The 26,069-nt window shown below is 49.2% G+C and overlaps 1 protein-coding gene across 3 annotated transcripts in view; it reads right to left on the reverse strand.

The window, feature by feature from the left end:
- Window positions 1-26,069, reverse strand: part of PLEKHA2 (pleckstrin homology domain containing A2) — a 55,955-nt gene that overhangs the window by 20,887 nt on the left and 8,999 nt on the right. For 2 of the 3 annotated variants that reach the window (XM_075123515.1, XM_048829352.2), the window contains exons 2-6: window positions 25,560-25,723; window positions 22,702-22,758; window positions 18,152-18,200; window positions 16,427-16,524; window positions 7,449-7,595 (exon numbers count right to left, since the gene is read on the reverse strand). In XM_075123515.1, the coding sequence (XP_074979616.1) occupies window positions 7,449-7,595; window positions 16,427-16,524; window positions 18,152-18,200; window positions 22,702-22,758; window positions 25,560-25,700 (492 nt within the window). In that variant the 5' untranslated portion in view covers window positions 25,701-25,723. The remainder of the gene's footprint in view (window positions 1-7,448; window positions 7,596-16,426; window positions 16,525-18,151; window positions 18,201-22,701; window positions 22,759-25,559; window positions 25,724-26,069) is intronic. The other variant, XM_048829353.2, reaches the window with a different exon arrangement.

Here is a 26,069-nt window from a genome sequence, read left to right on the forward strand (position 1 = left end):
TTTTTGAAACAGGGCGACCAGAACTGCACACAGTATTCCAGGTGTGGGCACACCATGGATTTATATAGTGGCATTACGGTATTTTCTTTCCTAATGGTTCCTAACATTCTGTTTGCTTTTTTGACGGCCGCTGCACATTGAGTGGATGTTTTCAGAGAACTATCCACACGGCCTCCCAGATCCCTTTCTTGAGTGCTAAGGAGTAGGAGCAGGGAGCTGATTTGACCTCTGCATACGGTGTTGGTGAGACCAGTACTGCAGAGAAAGGCAAAACAAGAACCACTGGCCAGAAGCTGAAGCCAGACAAATTCAAATGATAAATTAGGCACACATTGTTAAGTGAGGGACAAACCACTGAGAGAAGTGGTGCATTCTCCACCTCTCAATGTCTTGCAGAAGGGCATCCAGGCCATGTTTGCTTCAGCCAAACACGTTATCGGGCTCAGTACAGGGATAACCGGATGAAATTCTATGGCCTGTGTTATACTGGAGAGTCAGCCTAGATGATCTAATGATCCCTCCTGGCCTTAAACTCTGAATCCGTACAATGCAGCCAGCACCACGCGCGAGTGCACGGGGTTTATTTGCACCCAGCAATGTCACTCAGAGCAGGGGCTGCCCAGGGGCGGCTGCTGCAGTCTGCATGTTGCAAGATCATTGGCGCAATATGGGACACCCATCCTGCTGCACCAAACCAAATCTCTCTCACGCAGAGCTCAGTCTCAGCAGGCCGGGGTCTCTGTCAGGCCTCATCTCATCTCTGGGTGCACTGCAGGCATCTGACACAAATGTGCAGCACCCTGGGCCTCTCCCAGCCCCCGGAAAGTAACACTGGGGATTCAGAGGACTGGAATCTGCTGTCCTGCACTGGATGTCGTTCCTTTCCTAAAGGGCCCTCCTCAGCCCCTGGCACACAGGGACAGCAGGCCCATTCCAACCCCTGCTCCTTAGCTGGACCAGCCACCAGCCCAGCATCGGGTGAGCTGGGATCACAGAGCTGCACATACAGACGCTCATCCTGCAGCTGTCCCTGCCATTTGCCAGCAGGTGCCCTGCTCACCAGCCCAGCAGGAATCTCGCTGCCAGACAGCTCACAGGAGCAGACGCAAAGGGGCCCGGAGCAGAGAAAGCACATCCTGTTGCAGCTGCCAGGCTGGGACTCTGACACGGCCGCGGGCCCCACTCAGAAGAGACTGATGGATGGGGCACGTCAGCCCAGCCCCCGTGGGCTCTTGCTGGTCCTTAGAGCAGCGTCAGGACACTCGGTCAAACCGGCCGTAGCGTTCCTGTGCTCTGTGGTTTACCTGCAGCACATCCCACACAACAGCAACACCAGGGCAATCGCGCAGCTGGCGGGAAGGGAGCCCAGCTCCAGCAGCCTCCAGCCGCCCCCCTTCGCCGTGCTTGTCCGGGGCTGGGAGGGGCCCGGATAGGTACTTCCTGGGAGACTCAAAGGGCGGAAAAACGTGGTAGAAGTCAGCAGACAGACACGTTTTCCACTGCCTGCTGCCGTGCCATTGTTACTCTGCCCTCATTATATAACCCCGAAGAAACAGGCACTCAGCCCAGCCCCTCCTGCCTCCTTCGTAAGGCAGAACTGAGGAGGAAGGGGGCGGGGGGGGGGGATAAAATGTAACCACTGTGCACGTCTCTCTCTCTCTCTCTCCCCCCATCCCCCTCCTTTCAGCACAAGTTTGAGGTTAGTGAATTGTTAGAGCAGCGGCCCCTGGCTCTTACCAGTTGGCTTGCAGGGCTCGCTCGGGTTGTCCTTATATGGCATTCACGCTGGTGAAGAGGACCGGTGCGGTTAACCAGACAACATGCCCCGATCTCTCACCCTCCGCTGTGCACTTTCGCCCACCCTCCATGACAAGACTTTGATTTTTCCAGGACCAAACTAAATCAATCAAAATAAAGCAACTTGTGCCCAAGCCAGCCCTTCACTCCCTTCCGTGCACCCCTGAGCCAGGCAGGGTGCTCTGCAGCCCACCTGGCTGGTAGGAGGGAGAGACGCTTTCACAGCAGGAGAGCAGCAGCCCCACACCCCCATCACTTGGATTCATACAGGTCCTTTGCCATGCATTGCAGCACTTGGTGTTTGGAGAAGGGCGGAGCAGAGGGAAGGATGGAAGGTGCATCGTTAGGGACATTAAACTAGGGAAGACATTTCCCCAGAGGTTAGGCTGTAAGGAGCAATCCTTCACTGACTCCCAGAGAAATGGGCCAGACAGGAGCAAGGCCTTTCCATCCCTCCTATCAATGAGGCCAGGACTCTCCTTTCCTCCTGCCTGGAGTCACAAAGCTGCACCTGAGGCAAGGCAGAGAGGCCATGAAGGAAGGGGAGGAAAGGCCATTTCACCAAGGGCAGCATCAGAAATGCAGAAAACAACTCAGCAGCTGGCATCCTTCCCTCAACCCCCTCTGCAGAGCGAAAGCGACTCTAAAGCAAACAGAGGCTGTGGATGGAGATTTAGGCTTTTGCTGGAGAACAAACTAACCCAAAAGCAAACCCCCACCCCCTCACATGGGAGAGCAGACCAGCATTCACTTGCCACATAAATCACATGGCAGGGTGCCGACTTAACTGCTGCTGATTTGTTTTTAACAGACAGTAAGCTTGACTCCCAAGTGACAAGAGGCCAGAATACACAGCACCATTGTGTGCCCAGCTGCTGCTGCCCTGCTCACGCAGGCTACAGGCTCCCTCTGCACTCCACAAAGCAGCTTAGTGTCAGTGCCAGGCGGAGGGGAACCACTGGCTCGCAGCCACCGGGCCGCAACGAGGAGCCAGGGGAAACACTGAGCCAGAAAGAAGGCTCGGTTCTTTCTCCCCGGGTATCAGGGCTTCACCAGGATGCCCCCGGCTGGGGCCCGCCAGAGCCTTGCAGGGAAACCTGTAGACACAGACAAGAGCTTCCCAGAACAGGGATGAAAAATGAGACTTGGGCAAGGAAGCAAAGCAGAGTCAGAAACCCAGGCAGGGCGTCAAAGCTGCTGCAGCTGGGCCTGGAAACCTCCCCTTGGATTCTCAGCCTGGACTGCAGCCAAACGGAAAGCGTGCGGGGAGGGCCTGGGCTTTCTGCCAAGGACTCGGTGCTCAGGGAGCACAGTGCAAGGTGCATACACCAAGAGCCTCAGCTGCCAGCCCTGGGGATTCCTCTGCACCAGCCTCCAAATATTCCCAGTGAGTGGGAGTCAAAGGGAGCTGCCACCCTCAGGGAGCCAAATGCCACTGTGTCTAGGGACAGGCTTGTTCTCAGTGTAAGCCCGGAGCAGCCATTCGCACGAAGCTAGCATGGGGGTTTTGCACGGAAAGTGGTACCAGACTTGCTGAGCGAGTGTGGGGCCAGTTGCCTTTCTGTGCCTGTTTTCTGGTGTCCTGGTGGAGGCACAGGAGACACCAAGGCTAAAACCCCACGTTCCAGAGGAAATCTCTCATAAACTTCTGCAGTTCTCTAGCGCCTTCCATCCCCAGGTCTCAAAGCACTTAAAAAATGGAAATGCCTCCCAGTGCAAGCCCCTGCAGTGAGGATCAGCACCCAGGATGCTCAAGAGCATTATCCCCATTTTCACAGGCTGGGAAACTGGCAAAGACCTAGGAAGGGACACAACAAAGGTCACAGCACCTAAGATCAATGGTGCAGCCAGGAACATCACCCATGTCTTTTGACTACCGGGCTGGTGTTCTAACCAGCAGGCCAGCGCTCATCCCAACAGCAGTCCTAAAGACACGGTAGGAAGGATGAAAGTGGTCCTTTGAATTGAACACTCTCCTACCTTCCTAGAAACGGTGAAATACATCTCCCTATAGAGCTGCTCCACTCAGGTAGCGAGCCCCACACACAAACAGGGACTGGGATAGGAGGAACTGCTTCAAAATGGGAGGTGAAAACACCCCCCTGGAAACATATAGATTCATAGAATTTAAGGCTAGACGGGACCATTAGATCATCTGGTCTGACCTCCTGCAGAACACAGGCCAGAGACCCTCATCCAGCGACTCCTAATTTGAGTCAGAGCATCTCTCTTAGAGAACCAAGCAACTTGGACTTAAAGTGATGAAGAATCCACCACATCCTGAGGTGAGCTGCCCCAACGGTCATTTACCCTCCCTGTTAAAAATTTGCACCTTATTTCTGGTCTGAATTTGTCTAGTTTCAATTTCCAGCCACTGGATCTTTTCCTGTCTTTGTCTTCTAAATTAAAGATCCCTTTGCTATCACAAATCTTCTCTCCTGGGAGGTACTAGACCACAATCAAGTCACATCTTAACCTTCTCTCTGATAAGCTGAATAGTTCGAGTGCCTATTCACACAGGATGGAGCTGTACAATTGTCTTGCTCTGCTACTTCCTGCCAGCAGTCTCCCTTAGACATGTACATGGATAATGAGAACATACATGTTGAGTTAGGATTAAAAAACCCAAAACCCTGCTTTATCCCATAATTGCCCGTCAGGTCTCTTGCACCTTCTTCTGAAGGAGCTAGTGTTCGCACTATCAGAGACAGGCTACTGATCTAGATGGATCATGGGTCTGATCCAACCCTGGCAATTCCTATGCTCCAATCCTGCACATGTGCACATCTGTATGGCCAGGGAAGAGTTAAAAACGCCTGCCAAGGAGAACACCGCAGTGACTTAAATCTCCATTCTATTTTTAGGCATGTGACTGATAAGAGCTGAATTAGGCTGTCAAAACACCAGAAGGTGGAAGTTGCCGATGGTCATGCACATGCCCCTCCCAGGCGTCAAGGGAAAGGGAGAGTGGGACTACTGGAGAAAGGGGGATCTCCGCACCTTCTGTGGCATCTCCCAGCTGCTGTTCTGGAGAGCAGCAGCTGGAGCTAGTGGAACCAGGCAGGTGATCTGGCTCTGATCTTCTGTGGGCCTTGAAGAAGTGGGGAATTGAGACAGAGAGCAGGCCACAGCTAAGGGGCATGAAAGCTGAGGCAGTTTGCAGCTTTGCATGTGGCTCCATAAACCCCTTTTGGCTCACTGCACTTTGGAGCCAGAGCGAAGTGCTGTGTGCAGCTATTTATAAACCCTGAGTGGGAAGGTTTCACAGGCACAGACCTGGTTTCCTGAACTGAAAGTGCAAATCAATTCCACCAATAGGGGAAGTGTGTAATCAGACTGTGTTACTTCAGAGAAGGTCAGACAGCCTCCTGCCTCTTGCCCAGACAGCTCAGAGCCTAAATGTCAGACTCAGAGATATGTTCCAGACAGATTCCCCAGGCAACAGATGTCACATAATGGGTTAAACCGAAGCAACGACACTCAAGATCCTCCCTCAACAACCACACTGAAGTTCAGTCACTGGAAATGCCTCCAATTTAGCACCAAGTTCTGCCTCACCTCTGAAAACTGGAGCAAGTTGCACATTTGAAGGGTTCATACTAAATTCTGGGTGAAAAAGTTACTGGCTCGCACCAGAACGTGCAGCTCCCCAGACACACGTGTGCGAGAGAGACGGCAAGCAGACCAAAGGGGTGTGATTTAAGTCCCCAGTTTGGTACTGTCTGAAGCACCTGCCACTCAGTGTGAAGAACTGCTGATTTAGGCTGCGTTACTGAGGCTGCTTAGACACATAGTCCATCAGGGACTTTCTGGTCACACTTTTCAGCTAAACCCATCTCCCTGAGGCGTTTCTGGAATGCCGGTCACCATAGTATCTAGGTGTTGAGACATCAGCCCTGCCACCGATTTCCTGTGTCACATTCTGCTCTGCGTGCCCCTGTCCCAGGACGGCAAGAGATTTTACCACACCCTGGAAGGGCTCTAGGTATATGCCAACGACCAGATTTCATCCCGACATATGCCTGCCTAGCCGCACTTCATGCAGCTCATGTGACACTGTTGCTCCAGAATCTGCCCCAGCTGCCTATCAGTTTCCAGGAGTGATCTGAGGTGTTCTTGGCCTATAAAGACTTAAATGGTTTGGGCTCAAAACAGATGCAATGGGGCGAGGCGCGTGAGCCAACAGTCCCCTGGTTTGAGAGGGAAGGTGTTTTTTGTGAAGGATCCTCAACTTGGACCCCTGGAAACCAGATGTATTACCCTTAGGACTTGCTGCAAGATCCTGGGAGAAGCACTGGGATGGAGTGGGGGCACCTGGGGCTCTAGGTGGTTATTTGTTGTGGGCCTCATGCACAAGCTTTACTGTTGTAGCGTGTGAGTTACTATACAAAGCGGCCTCGCTTGCAGTCTGTTGTCTCTGTGTATTAAAAGATATTCCCCCACTTGCTGTATTGCTTCATAGTTCGGGGGCTCAGACAGGCACTTAAAAACGAACAATAATCAATGCGGGTTTCCCACCTCTGGTAGATGATGGATAGTATTTGTCACTTAAAAGGTTGGGATCCAGGTATAATTTGTTGCAGTTAACTACACACCTGAGTAGTGTTTATTCTGCGAAAGGCAGGATGGGAACAGCTTGTAGAAGAAAACAGATGCAATGCTTGTTGGCCTGGTTTTCAGCAGAGCTTTGCGGACTGTATTAGGAAGGAATTGGAAGAGGAAATAGGCAGGAATATTGCATTTCCTGCTCAAACACATGCTAGCTAAGCAGCAAGGACCCTGCATTTCATCCCAAGACTGTTTATCCCTCATACCACGTTAATCACACACAGTTGTTTCATAGGTCTCTGTTATGTCTGGTAGAGAAATGATGAGAGGCAGAAGCTAGGACATAAAAATGATGAAGCAGAGACCCAGTCAATGGCACAGACATGGGTCAAGCATACAGCTGGAAGCCTCCCCAACAGTTAAATACAGGAAAATCAAAGAGCAGAATGTGGTATAAATTTCATCACCCTGCTAAGTGTGCAGAGAACTGCCAGCTTTTCCCCCTTACATCCCTCAAGAATTGCTCCTTCGAGCCAGTGAGACGCTACAGTCCCAGAGCATTGTGCTGGTACCAAGAGTATTTCATTTCCACTGCTTGGAGACAGAAAGGCAAGGAGCGAAAGTTAAACTACAGATCGTTTCTATTCACCGTCCCCAAATTGCCAACTCTTGTGATTTTATCGTGAGACTTGCAGTACGTGGTGCTTTTCTTAGAGCCCCAGGCCCCTGGACTCGCGAGAATCTCAGCTTTCTTTTATAAAAAGGAAAGAAAAAGAAGCTTCTAGCCCTCTGGGTTGCCAGAGAAAAAGCTGCAAAATGAGAACCAACAGAACCCTAAGGCTAAGAAACCAGGGGGCAAAGAATAGGCACCTGAAGTTTGTTTTTAAACGTTGATGATTTTTAAGCCAAGCTTATAATTTGGGGGGTGGGGGGACAATGACTGACTGATCGGGATTTTTATCACAGAGGTTGCCGATGCCGCCATCCTCACAGGGCACATTCTGGTTCCTCCCAACTGAATGCACATTTCAGAACATTCTCTGCTAGCACGAGCCAGAGGCACACTCTGCCAAAGCAATGCAACGCAGACACGCCCAGCTTACCTGATTGACAGAGATAGGTGTGTGCACAACCACCCCTCCAATGATCTCCGTTTTGTAGGCCACCTGCGGTTTCTTCTCCTGGGCTTGGGGTGCAATGGGGGGCTTTGTAATCTCTGTGGCTGGGGGCAAACTACCACTCTTTGGCACCTGTGAACGACAGAAATGGGGGAGTCAAATCTAGCCCCAAACCACCCATCCTGGTAGAAATGAAGACTTAGCAGGTTTCGGCTTAGGGTCTGCAACTGGGACACTGGCCTGTCCATTCTCCTGTACAAATACAGCTGTGCCCCTTTAAACCCCACCACCAAGACACCCCACATCAAGGTTAATGAGGGTGTGGCTCCATCCCAGGTAGTTTGCAGGAGAGCCCGATGACACGAGGAAAGAAGAGAGGTGGCGGATAATTAAACATCACCTGACACGAGTCTGTGACCTGCCTCTGGAGCCCTCTGCATTTGTGCTCCTTTAATTGTCCTGCTCTCATTACTGCCAGATTTAACGATTAGCTTTTGCAAGTCTAAGCAGGTCGGTGACAGCACATCTACAGCGGTGTGACCCCAGCAGCGGGCAAGGCAGCGGCTGGGACCCAGCTTTGTATTCCGAGCACGCTGAATCATCCCCTCCCAAACACGGACACACCACTAACCAGCAAGAGGTAACAGCAGGACAAGGCCGCTCTACTCCCACTGCAGTTGGGGGAACAGCCCGCTCCATGTCCTGGGGAAAGGGCACGGATCTGGGCAGGAATCACACACACCCCCTCATGCATTTCCCTGCGTGTCCGTGGCCTGTTTCTCTTGCTGTTGTCATTGGTCTTTCCCAAACCAGCTCCTGAGACTCAGGGATGTTCCTATGTAAAGTTACTTGTTCTTCCTTTGGTTGCAGATGAGACTGCAAATCTGGCTGCTCTGTCAGTCTGCCAATGGGTGTGGCATAATCAGCCACAAATGCTCACGGATCCTCCCCGGGCAGGCTGGACGCAGCCCACAACCCTCTGGCTGAAGCTGAAACCTTGGATTTTTCTGGCTAAAATCAGAGGCTCGTCACCACAAGCTGGTGTAAACTCAGGATGGATTCTCTGAACAGTGCATGAGCCCCCACATGCCAGAAGGGGCTCCCTCTGGAGCAGGTCTGGTCAAAGTGGGTCACCCATCTTAACTGGGATGGAAGCTAATGGGTGTGCTTCCTCACTGGCCTGCACTCTGTGTCAGGCATGTGTCAAAGGTGCCCTTTCCAGTTGGGTTGTGTTTTACCCACACTTCACACAGGCTGAGTCACACCACAAGCAGTGGGGCAGGGGAGAACCAGGCTGCGGTAACTCTGTGCAGGCGAAAGGAAATTGCCAACCAGTTCACATGGGGTATGTCTCTACCGCAAAAAACCCTGCAGCACCGAGACTCAGAGCCTGAGTCAACTGACTCCAGCCCACGGCACTCGGGCTGCAGGGCTAAAAATAGCCGTGCAGACACGCCTGCTTGGGCTACAAGACCCTCCGCCTTTGCCGGGCTTCAGAGCCCAGGCTCCACTCGGAGCAGGAACGTCTACACGGCTATTTTTAGCCCCACAAACCCGAGTCAATTGACCCAGACTCGGGGATGTGGTGGTGCGGCGGGTTTTCCTTTGCAGTGTAGACATACCCAGAGCTGGGGGGAGGGGCGGGGTTACCTGCCTTACTCAGAGACTTTTCAGTCACTAGGGATCCAGCCCTTTGACCTGCCCTTCGCTCTATTTACCCACACCGTTCACTTCGGCAGTATGTTCGGGGGGGGAACTAACCCACCTGTGCTAAGTATATAGTGCCAAAGGAAAGAGGCTCAAACCCAAGACAACTCCATTTCTACAGCAACAGTTTTGTTATCTGTGTCAACAATCGCTCTCCTCTGCAGAGCTGGTCTAGCACTGGCAGCAGAGAAACTGCAGAGAGAGAAGGGAATGCATCCAGATCCCTGAGCTGCAATATCGGTATCCAGTTTGTCAAGTGCCTTCACAGGCAAAGGTCTCCTCCAGGCCTTTTGGCTCCGGAGAGCCCCTGATTCTCATGCATGATTATTCCTTGCCTTCAGCATCCCCCAGACTGAGCAGAACATCCCACTCGACAGCAAGGGGACGGGACAAAGACACTGCACTACGCACTGTAAGCCAAAGGAGAAGATGTTGCTACTGGAAAATGACATGGGACAGTGCAGGTGTCCTGGGAATGGTTCTCCTCCCCCGCATGTGATTTGAAGGTTTCTTGATTGCTAGCACAGGCTAGAGGAAAGAGCTCCAGGCAGGAAGAAGACAGGCACTCCTGAGCTCTAACCATTGCTCTGACACGGACTTGCTCGGTGACCTGGGGCGAGTTGCTTAACTTCTCTGTGCTTCATTTTCCCTTTCTGTAGGAAATGGATAATATGAACATACCTTTGCAGCAGGGATGTTGGGAGGATGAATTAGTCAAGGTCTGTGCACTGCTCTGAACACGTCAGTTGCTGTGTACAGGCTAGGTACAACTATCTGGATTGCTTTCATATCAGAAGCGAGCTCACGGAGCTGAGAAACACAGAGTCTCAGAGGATATTCCTGCTATTCCCCTCGTTAGACTCATCATGTACTTTGCATTCAGTGTGCAAATTTGCACTCCTGAAAATAAGGGCTTAGCTACACACATGGTTACATCATTTTTACTTAAGGAGCGATTTAAAACCAGGTTAGTTAAACTGGTGTAAAAGGCTGTGTGGACACTCTTCTTTTGTTTGAGAGCAGGCTTATTTTTGTTTAGCTTAAGACAACTAGGAACAGATAGAAGCTAGCCCGAAATAAAGCACTCCAGAAATGACAGCATCTCCACACAAGGGTGTGGACCAGCTTAACTGAACCAGTTTAACTGAGCTGACTCAAGTTTGAGTGTAGATAAGGACTGAGAAGAGGAGTGAATAGTCCAAGACTTTCCTGGCCAGACCAGAACAGACAGCTACGGTCGCCTACAGAAAGTGATTCAGTGCTGAGCTAATCAATCCACTGGTCAGACATAGATCTGCAGCATGAAAAGGCTCAACAGAAAGCATTTTGCTGCTTTGCTGACAAACATATTTTCTCCAGTTCATCTTTGGAGTAATAATCCAAGCAGTAAACTCCAGGCAGTTCTCAAAAGCCAGGCTTCGCTAACCAAATGAAGTAGCCAGCCTTCAGTGGTAGGGAACAGGAAACATGACCATCTTAACACACCATCGCTTCCTGTTTCAGAAACAGCACAGCTGCTGTGACAGAAAGCAACGAGGCAGAAGGTTCCCACACCCGCAGGAGCCCAGCACTGTGCAGCATGTCCTCAGCAACGTACACCTGTGCAGCATGGTCCGGCGGAACTTTCTGCGGTTGTCACCCTGTGCACCAGGCCGCCAAACACGCTGGCGTGACGAGCAACGGGCCAGATCAGAACCTCTTGCGCAACATGCCGCCTTTCATCTGTCTGCATCTTCTCAAGCATCGCAGAAGGGAGTGCAGACAAGAAGGTCTGTGCACGTCACTGCCGGAGGAGCTGGTACACATGGCCAAACCAACGGAAATGGTTTCACAATGCATACGAAAAGGGAGCGTATAGTAGGGGCCTGAATCTCTGCATGCACTGCTGCTAGGGGGTGCCCGTTCGAAGCCAGCTCACAGCAATCAGCCTGTGAGTCCGTTTTCATCTGCAAAATGGAAAAAATAATTAGCTACCTCTCCAGGGTATCTACTGCAGGTAACTGCCCCAGCTACGACAGTATCTACGCACCTCAGAGTCTCTAATGTACGTATTCTCACCCCCACCACCACCCCCGCGAGGCGGGGCAGTGCTATGATCTCCACTGTACAGACAGGGCTAAGAGAAACCAAGTGACTTGCCAAAGATCACATACGAAGTCTGTGTGAGAGCAGGGAACTGAACCTGTCTCTCAATCCAAGAGGACCTCCCTAAGAGCTGGACCATCCTTCCTTCCCTGCTGTGAGGGTTAGCTTAGTGCTGCCCATGTAGAGTGCTGAAGAAATATTTTGGCAACCACAAGCAAGTAACAAATCAAGCTTTGCACAATACATATCAAGATGGAGATTTTCAATGGCAAAGGGCAGTCAGGGGCCCAGATCCCACTGAAAGTCAGGATCTCTCCCCATAACTGCAGTTGCACCTTTCAAAACCTCCCCATAAGTGACTGAGCTGTTCCAGGCTACAGCGGCCTAAGCAGCTTTGAGGATAGTCAGCCGGGACCATGACAAATGCAGAAAAGCAATGGCCTCACAGTGGGAGAAGCATGGACTGGAATCTCATGCTTCAGCCCGCAGGGGAGCCCGGCGCTCCTGGCTAGGGCTACTCGCTTGTCTGAGAACATAAGATCGGTCATACTGGGTCAGAACAATGTAGCCCAGTGTCCTGTCTTCCGACAGTGGCCAATGCCAGGTGCCCCAGAGGGAATGAACAGAGCAGGTCATCACCAAGTGATCCACCCCTGTCACCCATTCCCAGCTTCTGGCAATTAAAGAGGAGAGCAGCCTGTCCTACTTAATAACGGTCCTTCTGAACGGTGCCTCTTCGCAAGCCGGCTCTCTCTAGACAGGCTGCCTCTGCTGTCCAGATGCTGGTGCCGTGCTTGCAATTTTACACCCCACACCCTAGCTGGGACAGACAAACCTCTCTCTCTCTTCCAAAAGACTATGAAATAAGGAAATACTAGCCCCGGGCTGAAGTGCCAAGGGAGGTTTAGAATGGAAACAGCCTTTCTTAGAACGTCTGACTCTAGACGTGCTTTAACTGGTTATTCTGGCATGTTCAATACAATATTGACACACACTGACTAATTCTGTATCCTGCACTTCAGAATTCCTCTGCCACCTAAGGCAGCTAAGCCCTGTGCATCAACCTGAGCGTATGTACCATGGGGCCAGGACAAAGAAACTCTACACAGCACACTAGTCTGGAATTGCTGGAGCACCAGTCTCCTGGGGTCTCTTTCCGGTCTCCCATCTAAATGAGTTTGTAGCCATATTGATCCCGGAAATGAAAGCAGAAGCGGCATATGCTGTTTGTTGTTGGCACAACCGATGAGCTAGCGTTTCGGCACACGGCTCCGATGCCAGATGAAGGGCCCAGCTAGCCCAATACACTCACAGAATCCTAGAATATCAGGGTTGGAAGGGACCTCAGGAGATCATCTAGTCCAACCCCCTGCTCAAAAGCAGGACCAATCCCCAACTAAATCATCCCAGCCAGGGCTTTGTCAAGCCTGACCTTAAAAACCTCAAAGGAAGGAGATTTCACCACATCCCTAGGTAACCCATTCCAGCGCTTCACCACCCTCCTAGTGAAAAAGTTTTTCCTAATATCCAACCTAAACCTCCCCCACTGCAACTTGTACATACTCTCACCCCCCCACCACTCCCGCGAAGCGGGGCAGTGCTGTGATCTCCACTGTACAGACAGGGCTAAGAGAAACCGAGAGATTTGCCAAAGATCACATATGAAGTCTGTGAGAGCAGGGAACTGAACCTGTCTCTCAATCCAAGAGGACCTCCCTAAGGGCTGGACCATCCTTCCTTCCTTGCTGTCATCTGCTACCACTGAGAACAGTCTAGATCCATCCTCTTTGGAACCCCCTTTCAGGTAGTTGAAGGTTGCTATCAAATCCCCCCTCATTCTTCTCTTCTGCAGACTAAACAATCCCAGTTCCCTCAGCCTCTCCTCATAAGTCATGTGTTCCAGTCCCCTAATCATTTTTGTTGCCCTCCGCTGGACACTTTCCAATTTTTCCACATCCTTCTTGTAGTTTGGGGCCCAAAACTGGACACAGTACTCCAGATGAGGCCTCACCAATGTCAAATAGAGGGGAACGATCACGTCCCTCTATCTACTGGCAATGCCCCTACTTATACATCCCAAAATGCCATTGGCCTTCTTGGCAACAAGGGCACACTGTTGACTCATATCCAGCTTCTTGTCCACTGTAACCCCTTGTCCACTGTAACCCCCCTTTCTGCAGGGCTGCTGCCTAGCCACTCAGTCCCTAGTCTGTAGCGGTGCATGGGATTCTTCCGTCCTAAGTGCAGGACTCTGCACTTGTCCTTGTTGAACCTCATCAGATTTCTTTTGGCCCAATCCTCTAATTTGTCTAGGTCCCTCTGTATCCTATCCCTACCCTCCAGCGTATCTACCTCGCCTCCCAGTTTAGTGTCATCTGCAAACTTGCTGAGGGTGCAATCCACACCATCCTCCAGATCATTTATGAAGATATTGAACAAAACCGGCTCCGGACAGACCCTTGGGGCACTCCACTTGAGACCGGCTGCCAACTAGACACGGAGCCATTGATCACTACCCCACTGTCTGGGTCAATGTATTTGCAGGTCTTAGGAAAGGCAGCACATTAATTCCCTTGCCCATTTTCACTGTATCTGGTCTTTCAGCGGCTATAGGTTTCTACTCAGCACCCGACCACATTGCAGCTTGGTAACGGAAATGGCCCAGAGAAGCCAGACCGTGTGAACAGGCACACGGGAGAAAGGAAATTCAGAGGGAGCAGGTGGGTCAAATCTCACACCCAAAAGTCTTGCAAATATTTTTAGCAGCACTGTCCTTTCTAACTGCCCTGTAGAAGGCAGGAGACTCCCCTGCTGGATTTGTCTGATGTGCTGAGCTACTAAAGACCCAGTCAACCAGTGAGTGACGCAGGCCAACTAGCCAATCTAGACACGCCAGAGGATCCAAGAAGGCCCAGCCAACGTTTAATAGTTTGGGTTTTAGGGGTTTAAAAAATCAAACAGGCTCCTTTCAGCAATAAACAGATGCAATTCTTTCTAAAAGCCACATACTAGGGGCCCGATTCGCCAATGGCCAGCACCTTGTATCCTCACTGACACCTCTGCAGAAGAAGTGCAGAGTGGAGGTAAAGCTCTCTCAGATCAGAACAGTAGCATTTTAAATTAACTTTCCACAGGTGCAAATGACAAAAGTGTAAGGCACAAGGAGAAACATATCAGTGTCCTTCAAGTCTAGAGTTAATATTCTACTTGTCACACTTTGGAGGACATTGCCAACAGGGCATTTGCCATTCCTCTGGGGCTGATTTAGGGCTTTTACAAGTGTAACCTGCACCCAGAAGTGAGTGGAAGGTGCAAATCAGAGCAGGTGCAGCCAAGCAGCTCACCCTCCATCAGGCAGCTGCAGGGACCCAGATTTGCATCCTCAGTTCACTTGCAGGTACAAAAAGGCAAGTGCAATGCACACCAGCAAGAGGCAGGCCAGGCTCCAGCCCTTTGGAAAATGAAATCCTTTGCATTTTATTATACTGCAATATTGTAGATGTATAGCACACCACATGATCAATTGATGCTTGGAGAAGAGAGTTCTGTGCTAAAGATCACTGCTTAACTTGTTCAACATCATTCATCTTGATACATGATTTATAAAAATCTAGGCAATAGACATCAGTGTATGAGGCAGTAAAATCCATCTAGCACTGTGACCATTAGGTATCTCGAGTCCTTCAATTCATCCTTTTAAAATCATATGACTCCTTCAATGGATCTGTTAGGTTCTGGGATGTCCCATGATGAGTCAAGCTTCAAGAACCTTAATCAGAACAGACATTTCACCAGCCCATTTCTACAAACCGAACACTAAATAGACTGTATACGGACAGCTCTATCATTCCGGTTCACTTTTATGCTTAAATTACCATCAACAACAGGGACAGGCAGCATCTCTCATTGTAAGGAGCATTAAACAGCCAAGGAGAAGACAAACCAGGAGTCACTGGGCCACTGTTAACTTATGGCTATATAAATGCACTGGTATATGAGAGGGAAAGACAGAGACATGTCCAGTCACATTCTCTCCCTTACTGTGTCCCACAATACAAAGCGTTTGCTGTGTCAAATCTCATGAGACCAACCGTACCAGGAAGGAGAAAAACTGAATAAGCAAATTACTTTAGCACAAGAAATAAACCCTTTGATAGCAGCAGCAAGAAATCAGTTACACACGGATCCCAGGCTTCAATAATTACATTAACACAGTGGCACCAGAAAGTGCCTATCTCCATTAGAAGCTTCTCTTTTCCAAGGGTTTAATCATGGTCACACGCAGCAGCTGTGCCTGGGAATACGGGAAGTGAATTTATTTTATCTTTGTTTATAAATATAAAAATCTCTCCAGATTTAAGTTACCAGAGAAGAAAAGAAGCCACAGAGATCACTCATCTGAGGCCAGATTTGCAGAATAGCTCACTTACTATAGTTTTCAATGGTAGCTACTGGTCCTAAGGACTTCTGAAATTCTGGCCCACATTGTGGGTGCTGAGCTTAGAACTTAGGTGCTGTGTCTTTTTCCAGCTCTAAAATCTCTTTAGGAAGCTTCATAACCAAAAGATCAGCCCCTTTTCTTGGAGTATTTTCTTTCTTCAATTAAAATCATGCAAGTCATTAAAACTTGCAAAGCAGCAACTAAGCATGCAGAGTGTCAACTTCTCTGTACTGCCTGGGAAGTTGCAGCAGTCCCATTCCTTCCAATGGGAGCTGAGGGAGCTCAGGAGCCAATGGCATCACGATTGCTTTATAGCACAGAGCCGCACGATGCTGAATGTGGATAGATCAGAGCAGCTCCCAAGGGGACTGAAGGACAGAGCAGCAGCTAGCTGAGAGCAGGGTTTCAACTCCTTTCCTGGTTTTGTGGCTGTGAATCACAACCTCAGCATTAATTAAAACATGACAGACTCAAAAATCTGAGTAGGAATTTCCTGCAGAGCCAGCAGTGCTAATGCCACATCAAGAGCGGCTCAGCCTCAGAGCACAGCTGGCCCCGGGAGCAGCCCGTTTCTGGCCAGACTCAACCATTACCTTTGAGCAGGTTGCAGAAAGGAGATGGGGGATGAGGTCAGAGCAAGAAGTTAAATACGGCTTTTCCAAACATTTCTCGGACAGCCCCACTGCCCAACAGGGAAGTGGAGAAAGCAGTGACAGCAGCGTTAACATACCGTAATCTTGCTGGCACGGTTCAGAGCCTCCACCCAGTCCTGTAGGTCCTTTTGATCGCTGGCTTGTAAGAAATACCGCTGAGATAAAGCATTGATAACTATCAAAGAGAGGGGGGGAAAAAAGAGAGGGAACCCCAATCAGTGCTCAGCATGGTTAAATTAATTCATAAGAATTAATTCATAAGAATTAATTAATAAGAATACCTTGCACATCAGCAGCACCTCTCAACTTCCAACCCCACAGTACCCTGCAAGCATTACCTATTTCAGCCTTGCAACCACTTGACTGGAAAATATGCCAGGAACCACCACTGAGCTGCAGCCACCTCTGGGGTGGAGTATGGCAGCTGTTTAACTGCACATTGCCACACTACACAACAGTTCAGGACTGGCTGTGAAGAATACCACAATCCAACTGAAACCACAGAGGGAATTTAGGGGGAGAGAATGGAATGATCTGAATTAGAATTTAACCAGGGCATTCGTGGTAACATGCTTACAAGTGCCCTGGGAGCTGTTATGACCGCCAGTGGTCACAACCACAGTTTTAAGTTTCATCTGCAACGATCAAAGGAAGATCAAATCCTGAACAGGAGTCCCATGGGAGTCTGGAAAGCTCTCTTGGGACACGCATCCCCTCCTCTCCACCCCTGACTTCTCAGCTAGTGTGGCCTTCTGGCTTGCAGCAGCTGGGTCAAAGGAAACATCCTCATAGGATTTCTGCATTGAAAACCTTGAGACATTTTGAATTGCGCAAGGTTTTGTTGAGACCCGTGCCTCCTCACGTCAGCCATCTGCACTTGCACTGCCCTGCCGCCAATGCACTCTGTGCTGGGGTGTCCGGAGTCCCAAGGAGTTAAACCACAGCACTCCCCATATTTTAGGCACATGAGATTCTGTAGCACAGCACAGCAAAGCAGCAAGCTCAGTCATGGCGTGGGAATATGCTACCTGCTCTGGGTTTGGTACTGATTCATGTCCCCTGCATGCAAGTATAGAAAATTGTGGCACCCCGCTACCCCCCCCCCCCCCGCCGCCGCACCCCAAGCCCTTTGAGACAGGTATGTGCTGGTGGTGTTGTTTCTGCTGCTTTAACTCTGAGGTAAGTTTAGTGCTCATGAAAGTGAGGAACTTTTGTGGCTTGGGTAAAGCCGAGGGCCACCGGGAAGGGAAAACAATCCCAGACCACCTCTTCTTTGCAATTACAGGCACACAGAAAAATACATTGTATAATGCACTGCAGCATTAGGGTGAATATGGGGGAAGCCTCCATTAGCGCAGAGAAGCACTAGGACAAGGTTGCTCAGGCTAGACAACCACCCACAGTATCCAGGCTACTGGGGGGGACAGGGAAAAACCGAGGTCCCCTCCCACCCAAAGGGAGAAATCCACCCCTGTGCAGAAGACGCCAGCACAAGGATCAAGGCACCATTTAGCCCTATGGGTTTCAGAGGGACTTAAGTGGTGCATAGTCCTTTGTGCTGACTGCGCTGTACAAGTGCGAATTTCACCCTCTCTGAAAACATCCTTCCAGCAACACGCAGTATCTCACACTTCTGGAACACCATATACTAATGAACAAAGAAGGCCCAGGGATAATTGCTGTTTATGAATTCTCATGGTTTATAACAGCACCTAACCATCCAGTCCTCCCGTCAGAGACCTGTCATTATGTGAGCGCTGGGCATTTTGGTGCTTTCCCCCGCCATCATATGTTACACTCACCAAAGCAGAATGGGACTTTTGGTTTTTGTTTTGGGGTGGCGACGCTGACCTGAAGAGAAACAGATTTTTAAAATAAATCACGTTAGCGGCAGTGAGATGGGGCAGCATCTGTTTCTGTTAGAAAGGACACATTGTCTTCCATTCTTCAGCACTGTAATTAAGACCATTTATAAATCATGAGGAAATCAAGCGAGCCTGAGTCAAAGCAAAATTAACATGACAAGTGAGAATGGCTCATCAGCACATCCTTCCTCACATACCTCCTTCGTCTGAGTTTTGTCTCACTAGATGTGCCTTCCTCACCATGGGCCCACATGTACCTGTGTCCTGCGCAAACGTCCCATGGTTCGTGCTAGATAGCAGAATTCCACTTGGATTTCTCCGGGGGAGAGATGTATATGCATATCCACACCACTATATGGCTCTGGTAACTGCAAATTTAGCCCATGGATGTGGCTAAAACCTTGCCTACAAGATCTATGCCTCTGCTGAAGATGAAAAAAGAACTAGCACCTCACTAGCAAAACCTGTGCTTTACCATGGTTCTGGCCCTGGCGTTAAGAGAGTAGGTGCATGTTCATACCTGGGCATGCTAACAGACGCAGCTCACCTAGAACGGCTATTTCAGCACAGGGTACGCATGCCCTAGCGTGGCGTAATTCCTCTTCCACACCAAATCTATGATGCGGATACACTGCAATGCTACTATTTTACTACAACATTTTCTCTGGCGCAGAGTCGCTTTCTTTTGCTGGAAATAGACCATCACCGAGCATGAAAAGGACTGCCTTGCAGCAAACCAGGCGAGCCTCTGTGTCACAAAACCACCCCAGATATGTTAACAGGCAAAGTGACAGTTGGCCTTTAGCGGCAGATATATCCTGTGCATATCAGAATGAGATTTATGATGCAAGTTCACCACCACTGCTACTCACGACGAGGTGCCCCACAGCTGAGTTAGCTCAGGAACTCATTCATATCAGATTTAATAGAGACCACGTGTGGTAACGAACTCAGCAGCCCCAAAAGAAGGTCACTTCAGAGAGCAGCCTTCATCTGCTGTTCTCCCTCTACTCCAGTGCCAGCCACACTGCACAACAAGGATGCAGATTCTTTTGGGGCCCTGGAAGTATGACTTTCTGTTGGACCAAATGCACTCTGTGCGGTAATTAAGAAAACTGAAGGGAAATAACAGTGGTTGCTCCCTAAAGAATAGGAATCATTTTTGTAAGAGTAATATTCCCCGGGGGCTCCAGGCATGGCCTTTATAGAGTATATTTATTTTGACAGGCCGCCTACTTCTGAACCAGTCTGTAATACTTTAAATATGCTTTCTCAAGCAAACCTCCATTTCTCTGGCATGTTTATAATTGGTAGTTAAAGCCATTGGTATAACCCAACCCTGCAGTTTTCGACTGAATCCAGAGCTGTAGCAATTTTCATTTAGTCTAAAATATATATAATTTATCAGTGAAGTTCCTTCTGAAATGGGGAAGACTGCATCCCTCAGCATGGCTTCATCTGAGCTTAATTTATAAATCATGAATCAGCAGGAGCAGAGATCTGCTGGGTCTTTTTCCAACGACAGTAACCAAAGCTGTAACTACAGTAACCCACCCCAGGCCAAGATCCAGAAGGTCGAACTTCCAAGCACATCTAGGTGGCACATACAATCCCAACTTGCCTGATCAACAGAGCCATGATATTAGACACGTGACTCTCTGTCAAGGGATTTAAAGCACAAGGTGTGCTAAGAAAGCAACATTTCCTACCACGTATTGTTCCCTGTGCTGTTTGCACCCACATGGCCCACCTTACAGTCTTTCTGGTGGATGCTGTTCCAGCTAATCTGTCTTGGCCCTGTACCACTCGAGCACTGCACATGAATGAAGTCGTAGGAAAAGATGCACATTTTGTAGATGGGCACAGAAAGACTAAGTGACTCACTCAAGGCCACATAAAGAATCTGGACTAGGGCAGAGGTAGGATTTGAACCCAGGACTCCCACATCTCAGCTAGTGCCTTAACCACAAGGCAGTCTTCCTCTGGGAAGAGATTCTCAATGTTTCCAGAACCGGGGCTGCCTGCTGGCAAACACAGAGGCCACCCTGTGCTCAGCACTAGCTCACACCCACCCTTGGACACTAGTGCCTGCTATATTAAGGCGGGGAGTGGGGATATTGGCCAGGGTACTAGACGTCCCCTCCACTCTTCTCTAAAAGTCCCCTAGTATATTTAACATTCCTTAGGCACGCCCCAGAAATTAGCAGAAGGGACCTTGGTTGGACATATCCAGAGGACAGTGACTGCTCCTGGCACTGCACAGCCAGGACAGCACTGGGCCTGAGCCAAAGTTCTGGCATGAGGACTCGAACCCACAACCTTATGTCCTAGAGGGGGTGACTACAACTGAAGGGAACAGACACTGAAGACAGACATGGGGGATTTGATTCTCTACCCTCTTGCTCTCCGGGCAGTCAGTCACACCAGTGCAGAATGGGTGTGCAGTGCTACCAAACATCCAGGGTGGAGTGTGATGTGTGGCAAAGGACTCCCAGGGGGCAAAGAAGCGGAGAATCAGGCCCTGAAACAACAACACTGCAGCCAGCCACACAGGAAGAGGAGCAGCCTTCAGAATGGGCACTTGGAGACCCTGCCCTCTAAGGTAGGTGTCAATTCCACCTGGAGGAGACACACCCACGCTAGCTTTGACCCAGGTAATGGGCTAAAAACCGAAGCAGAGCTGCTGTGATGCAAGCAGTGGGAGGGGCCAGCTTCCCCGGGTACAAGCCCATCTGAGACCACAGGAAGATACAGGGGATGGCTGGCCCGTCCCATGGCTCACACCACTGGGGCCCCACAGTTACAGTCAGCGCCCTAGCTCATCCGGAGCTGCTGCAGGCAGGTGTCCTTGAGCTGGAATTTACACTCTGGTTTGAAGCACAGACAGACCTGAGGCTACATCTACATCGGCGCTGGGGGTGGGATTCCCAGCCCTCGTGGATGTCCGTGCGTTAGCTCTCAAGCTAGCCCACCAAAACTAGCAGCGTGGCCAGGGAAGCAGCGAGGGCTGCCAACCCTCCAGGACTGTCCTGGAGTCTCCAGGAATTAAAGATTATGTCCTGTGATGAAACCTTCAGGAATTCATCCAATCAGAACTGGCGACCCTAGAAGCAGCATGGGCTAGTTGTGCCAAGGACAAACCCAGCAGAACCCGGTGGGTTCGTTCTCAGCACAGCCGGAGCCCGTGCCACCGCTGGCCACGGCCCATGCTACCCTATCTACACAGCGCTAGCTCGATGAGCGGGCGGGAGCCGGTATCACTCCGCTAGCTCCAAACGCAGACAGAACCACATTTACACAGGAGAGTCCCGCTCAGTTGGGTGCGGCTTTGAATCAGAAGCTCATTCAAGTCGCCATGGAAGCGTCACAGGAGAGGCATGTAGGAAACAATGCACCCTCTACTGAAGCTTCTTGGGACGGGGCCCATCTCTCACTAGCTGTGCAGGGCCCAGCAAAATGGGCCTGACCTCATCTGGGGCCCTCTAGGCCCTCCTGTACTACACATTAAATAACCGCAACACAACTCCCGAGTCTCAGAGAGAGCCGTGTTGAGCAGTGGGTGATGTTTACATGACACCTTGTTACAGATTATTATTTACTTAAACTAATTACAAACCTGATAAAACACATAGTTATGCATGTGAACCAGGTTCAATCGGATGCTGAGTGAGACTGGCACTCTGAGCAATGAAATAGATTTAAAATGCTGTCTTCCAGCCGGGAAGTTTCGTCTGCAAATAGCTCACGGCTGGGGCATCAGGCCCGATCGGGACTCTGTACTGGTTGCCCTTACTAAAAGCTTCCGGGTTCTGTGGCTCTGCATTCTTCCTCATTATTGAAATACCTCCTTCCTACCCAGCAATCCTGCTGGCCTACGTGATATCATTTTACAACGGAAATGCAGACCTCTTTGCTACACGAGAGACCTGTCACAGTAGAGCTGGCAGGACTCAGAGGATCCGTTTGGCAGGCAATTCCACAATTTCAAATTTTCGAAACAAAAAAAAAATTCAACGTTTCCCAGGAAACAAATTTCTGGAAAAAATTATTCGTTTCAGGTCGTTTTGTTACCTTTTCCAACTTTTTAAAACATCAACTTTTTTAACACTAAAAAAATACCAAACCACCTTATGAGTTTAATTTTGAAAAGTTGTTTCAAAATTTAAAAAAACTGAAATGTTATATTCCTCAAAACATCAAGATATTCTAACATTATTGCAATGCTTAGTTCTGGGTTTTTTCTAAACAACAGTTCATCAAAATCAGTAGATTCTTCAAAAAACTTTGAGTTCAGCAAAAAGGACATTTTTGGTTGACAAACATTCTGAAGAACAATATCCTCACCAGTTCTACCCAGCAGTAGTATATAGAGCAGATAACTCTGGACTCCTACAATTTTCTGTACTGGGCAGGCCATTAGCTTATTTCTAGGTCTAGTTCACCTCCCCCCACAGCAGAGCAGTTCTGAGACACCACCCTCCCATTACCTTGGATATATAGGTCAGCGGCAAAGATCCAACAGCTCCTGACCCGAGAGCCAGATTCTGCAAAACAGTCAAGAATGTTAAGAGTTAAACGATAAATAGTCACAAACCAGGTGAGCTAGGCGATCAGCTTACACTTTGTTTACGGAAGGGCACCTTCATACTTCTGTCCTCACCGACAGCCTCTATAAGTCAGCATTTTACCTTGGTGTGAGATCCATCACTATGCATCAGCAAGGCAGTAAGGGGTGCACTAGTTGCTGGGTAGTTTATTGCATGGGGAAAGTTGTTCTGTTCTTTAACATTAGCCAAGGGGCCAGAGACCATGGCACTGGGCATAGATTATAAATGAAAATAAAATAAAATTTGCTTTGAGCTGCGTTTACAAAAGCCACACAATGAACGCTAGTCCAAATGGTGACTGGTGCTGGTGCACACACAAGAGATTCCTATAGCTCTCCTTTTATTCTTATTATTTTAATCACTGTAGTAAATGCCACGACCACTCCAGGAGCTGCCAGCCACAACAGACACAAAACTCCAGACCCCTGGCTACTGGGTGAGCATATTCTGCATGACCCCATTTCTAGGATGACAGATATTTTAATAATTTTTGTTACTGTCTTTACACTGAGATATGAACTGGAATGGGGACCTAATAATGTCTCACACTGACATAGTACTTTATCATCTCTTCAGGGAATAAATTGTATAAAATATCATTGGCATGGTCTAAGAGAGCATAGTATACACAGAGAAACTGATTTGTTGCAGTTTCCTCTTGCAAAGAAAGAGGAAAGTCTAACAACATACATGGCAGAAAGCATCCTGCATCATTTCATTTCTGAGGCCCCAATTCAGCAAAGCAGATGCTTAACTTCATGTATGTGCCGAAGCCCATTCCTATTCAGCAAAACACTTAAGCAGGAGCTTAACTTTGAGCACATGTCTCACTGAAGTTAGAGGGACTTGAGGCGTGTGCTTAAGTGCTCTGCTGGATTGGGGCCTGAAAGTAGATGCGGCTCACACAAAACTTTACACAGATTATACTATTTAGCAAAATGAGAAAGAGGAAGATACAGCTCCCCACACCCCGCCCCCATTTGATACAGCAAGCAGCAGGCATTTCTGGCTGATACTGACTCATCAGAATAGCTCCGCATTCTAACCACAGCTGTGAACTGCCCTAGGAGTAACATCTGGGAGAGTGACCAATCACTGCACCCCTATGGGTCAGAGCCAACTTTGAAAAGAAACTGTTACCCCACATTCCACCTCCAACTTTGGGCCTGCGGCTGGTTCACCACCATGGAGCCGAATGGTTCACTGGCTGAGACCAGAAGACATTCTAGTTGTATTTGTCTTGGATTCAAAGTCTAAAAGGGTGTGGAGGGGGAATTCAGGAACATTTTTGACACACGGCTCACACATACTGATAACAGATACTATCCAGTCACATTTCAGCTTCCCTCAGCAAGAAAGCACAGCACAGAGTGACCCATCCCACTTGAAAATGAAGGGCTGCTTCCAGCTGCACTCAGGCTCAACGCTGCTTCAGTGAAGTGACCCAGCACCAGCTTCCCAACAGAGGCCTGATCCAAACGCTCTGAAGCCAATGAGAGTCTTTCCACAGATTTCAATGGGCTTTGGATCAGAAATTCATCCTCAGAGCAGGAAAAGGATATGAGTGAGCACCATACTTAAAAAAAAAAAAAAAAAAAGAGAGAGACAGAGACCACCCTCTGTATTGCTTACTGAGCATGGTGCAATATATTCACCCCATGTTGTGGCAAGACAGAATATGAAAAGGCACAATAGAATCTGCTATCCCTACCACCACATCCTTTGAGACACTCTCTCCATCCCATAAAGGCATCTCTTCTATGTGACTTAAAGCATCAAGGAAAATTAGTGGTGCGAGACAACTTTACGGGACATGGCTTCCCCAGAAACAGGCATCAGATAATCTGACACAAATGGACATCCAAATGGCGACTTTCCATTATGACACCCACGAGATTAATGATGGGATGTTTTGTGCCAAAACAACCCAATGATTGAACTGCAGAGAGGATTTCACCTCTCCAAGATCCTGATATTTGCAGTGTTATTGTAGCCACGGTGGTCCCAGGATCCTAGAGAGACAAGGTGGGTGATGTAGTGTCTTTTACTGAACGAACTTCTCTTGGTGAAAGAGATGAGCTTTTGAGTTACACAGAGCTGAAGAACTCTGTATAGCGTGAAAGCTTGTCTCGCTCATCAACAGAAGTTGTTCCAATAAAAGATCTTACCTCCCCCACCTTGTCTCACTGGGATCCTGGTAGACTGTTACGTGGCAGTTTTAACATCAGAATGGGAAATAAATCATTCCAGATTGCTGACAAGGACAGGGTTCCGGGCACAAGGAAACCCACTTTCTCCAGCACTGAAGTTGCGGTCTCTGCTTGTCTTAACTAGTGCTCGAAGCTGGTATAATAAAAATGGGGGGGTGGGGGGAAGAGAAAAATAGGGGGGGTGGGGAATGTGAAGCCAATTAAAAAACGTGATCCCAGTTTCTGGGATTTCAATAGCAGAACCTGTCTAAATAAACCCTGTTTACTCCCATCATTAGAGTCTGAACACCAGCAGCACTGCTAAGGTGTCCAAGGTAACTGGGGAAAAAAGATCTGCATGATGAAAAGCCAGCTCTAGCTGCGAAATCCTAGCACTGAACTCTTGTAACAAATGCATCCTCTTCTTAAGAGGCACTGAGTGGGAGGGGCAGATGCAGCATAAATCAGGAAGCAGAAGCCCTTTCAGCTGTGAAGTATGAAAGCCATGGAGATCTGCAGTGCTCCACGGAGCCCATTCTGGGACCTCACCTGGGGATTGTCCATATACCACAGAAGACAATTGGCCTGGGTGTCCAGGATGAAATATCTTCGCAGAAACTTGCCGCAGGTCTCATTTTCTTCAATGTCTAGAAACCCACAGATACGATTCTGTCGATCCACATAAGGCATTCCGGGCTTCTTGTAGCATCACCCTAGAAAACATAAAAGCCTGCCGATGAAGCCAGGGTACTCCCAACCCCTACCCTAAGCAGCCATGGCAGTGAAGTGTTCTTTCCCTGTTCTAGGTTGACTTCATATTCATACACACCTCCCTTTCTGTTTCCCTGTCAAGAGCTGGGATGACAGCTCAGTCACCAGGTTTGGGCATGCAGCCTAAAGCAGCTGAGCGTGAGGAAGAAGATGGTTGGATTGGGTTATATTTGACACACAGACATTATTCTGTTCCACTTTCACATTTAACTGGCCGTTAGCAGGTTGGTCCCGCCACACGTAAACGGAAACATTTGTGCAAATTCCACCTCCTTGAGGTTGCACATC

This window comes from Caretta caretta, chromosome 26 (genome assembly GCF_965140235.1).
Source record: "Caretta caretta isolate rCarCar2 chromosome 26, rCarCar1.hap1, whole genome shotgun sequence".
Lineage (NCBI taxonomy): Eukaryota > Metazoa > Chordata > Testudines > Cheloniidae > Caretta > Caretta caretta.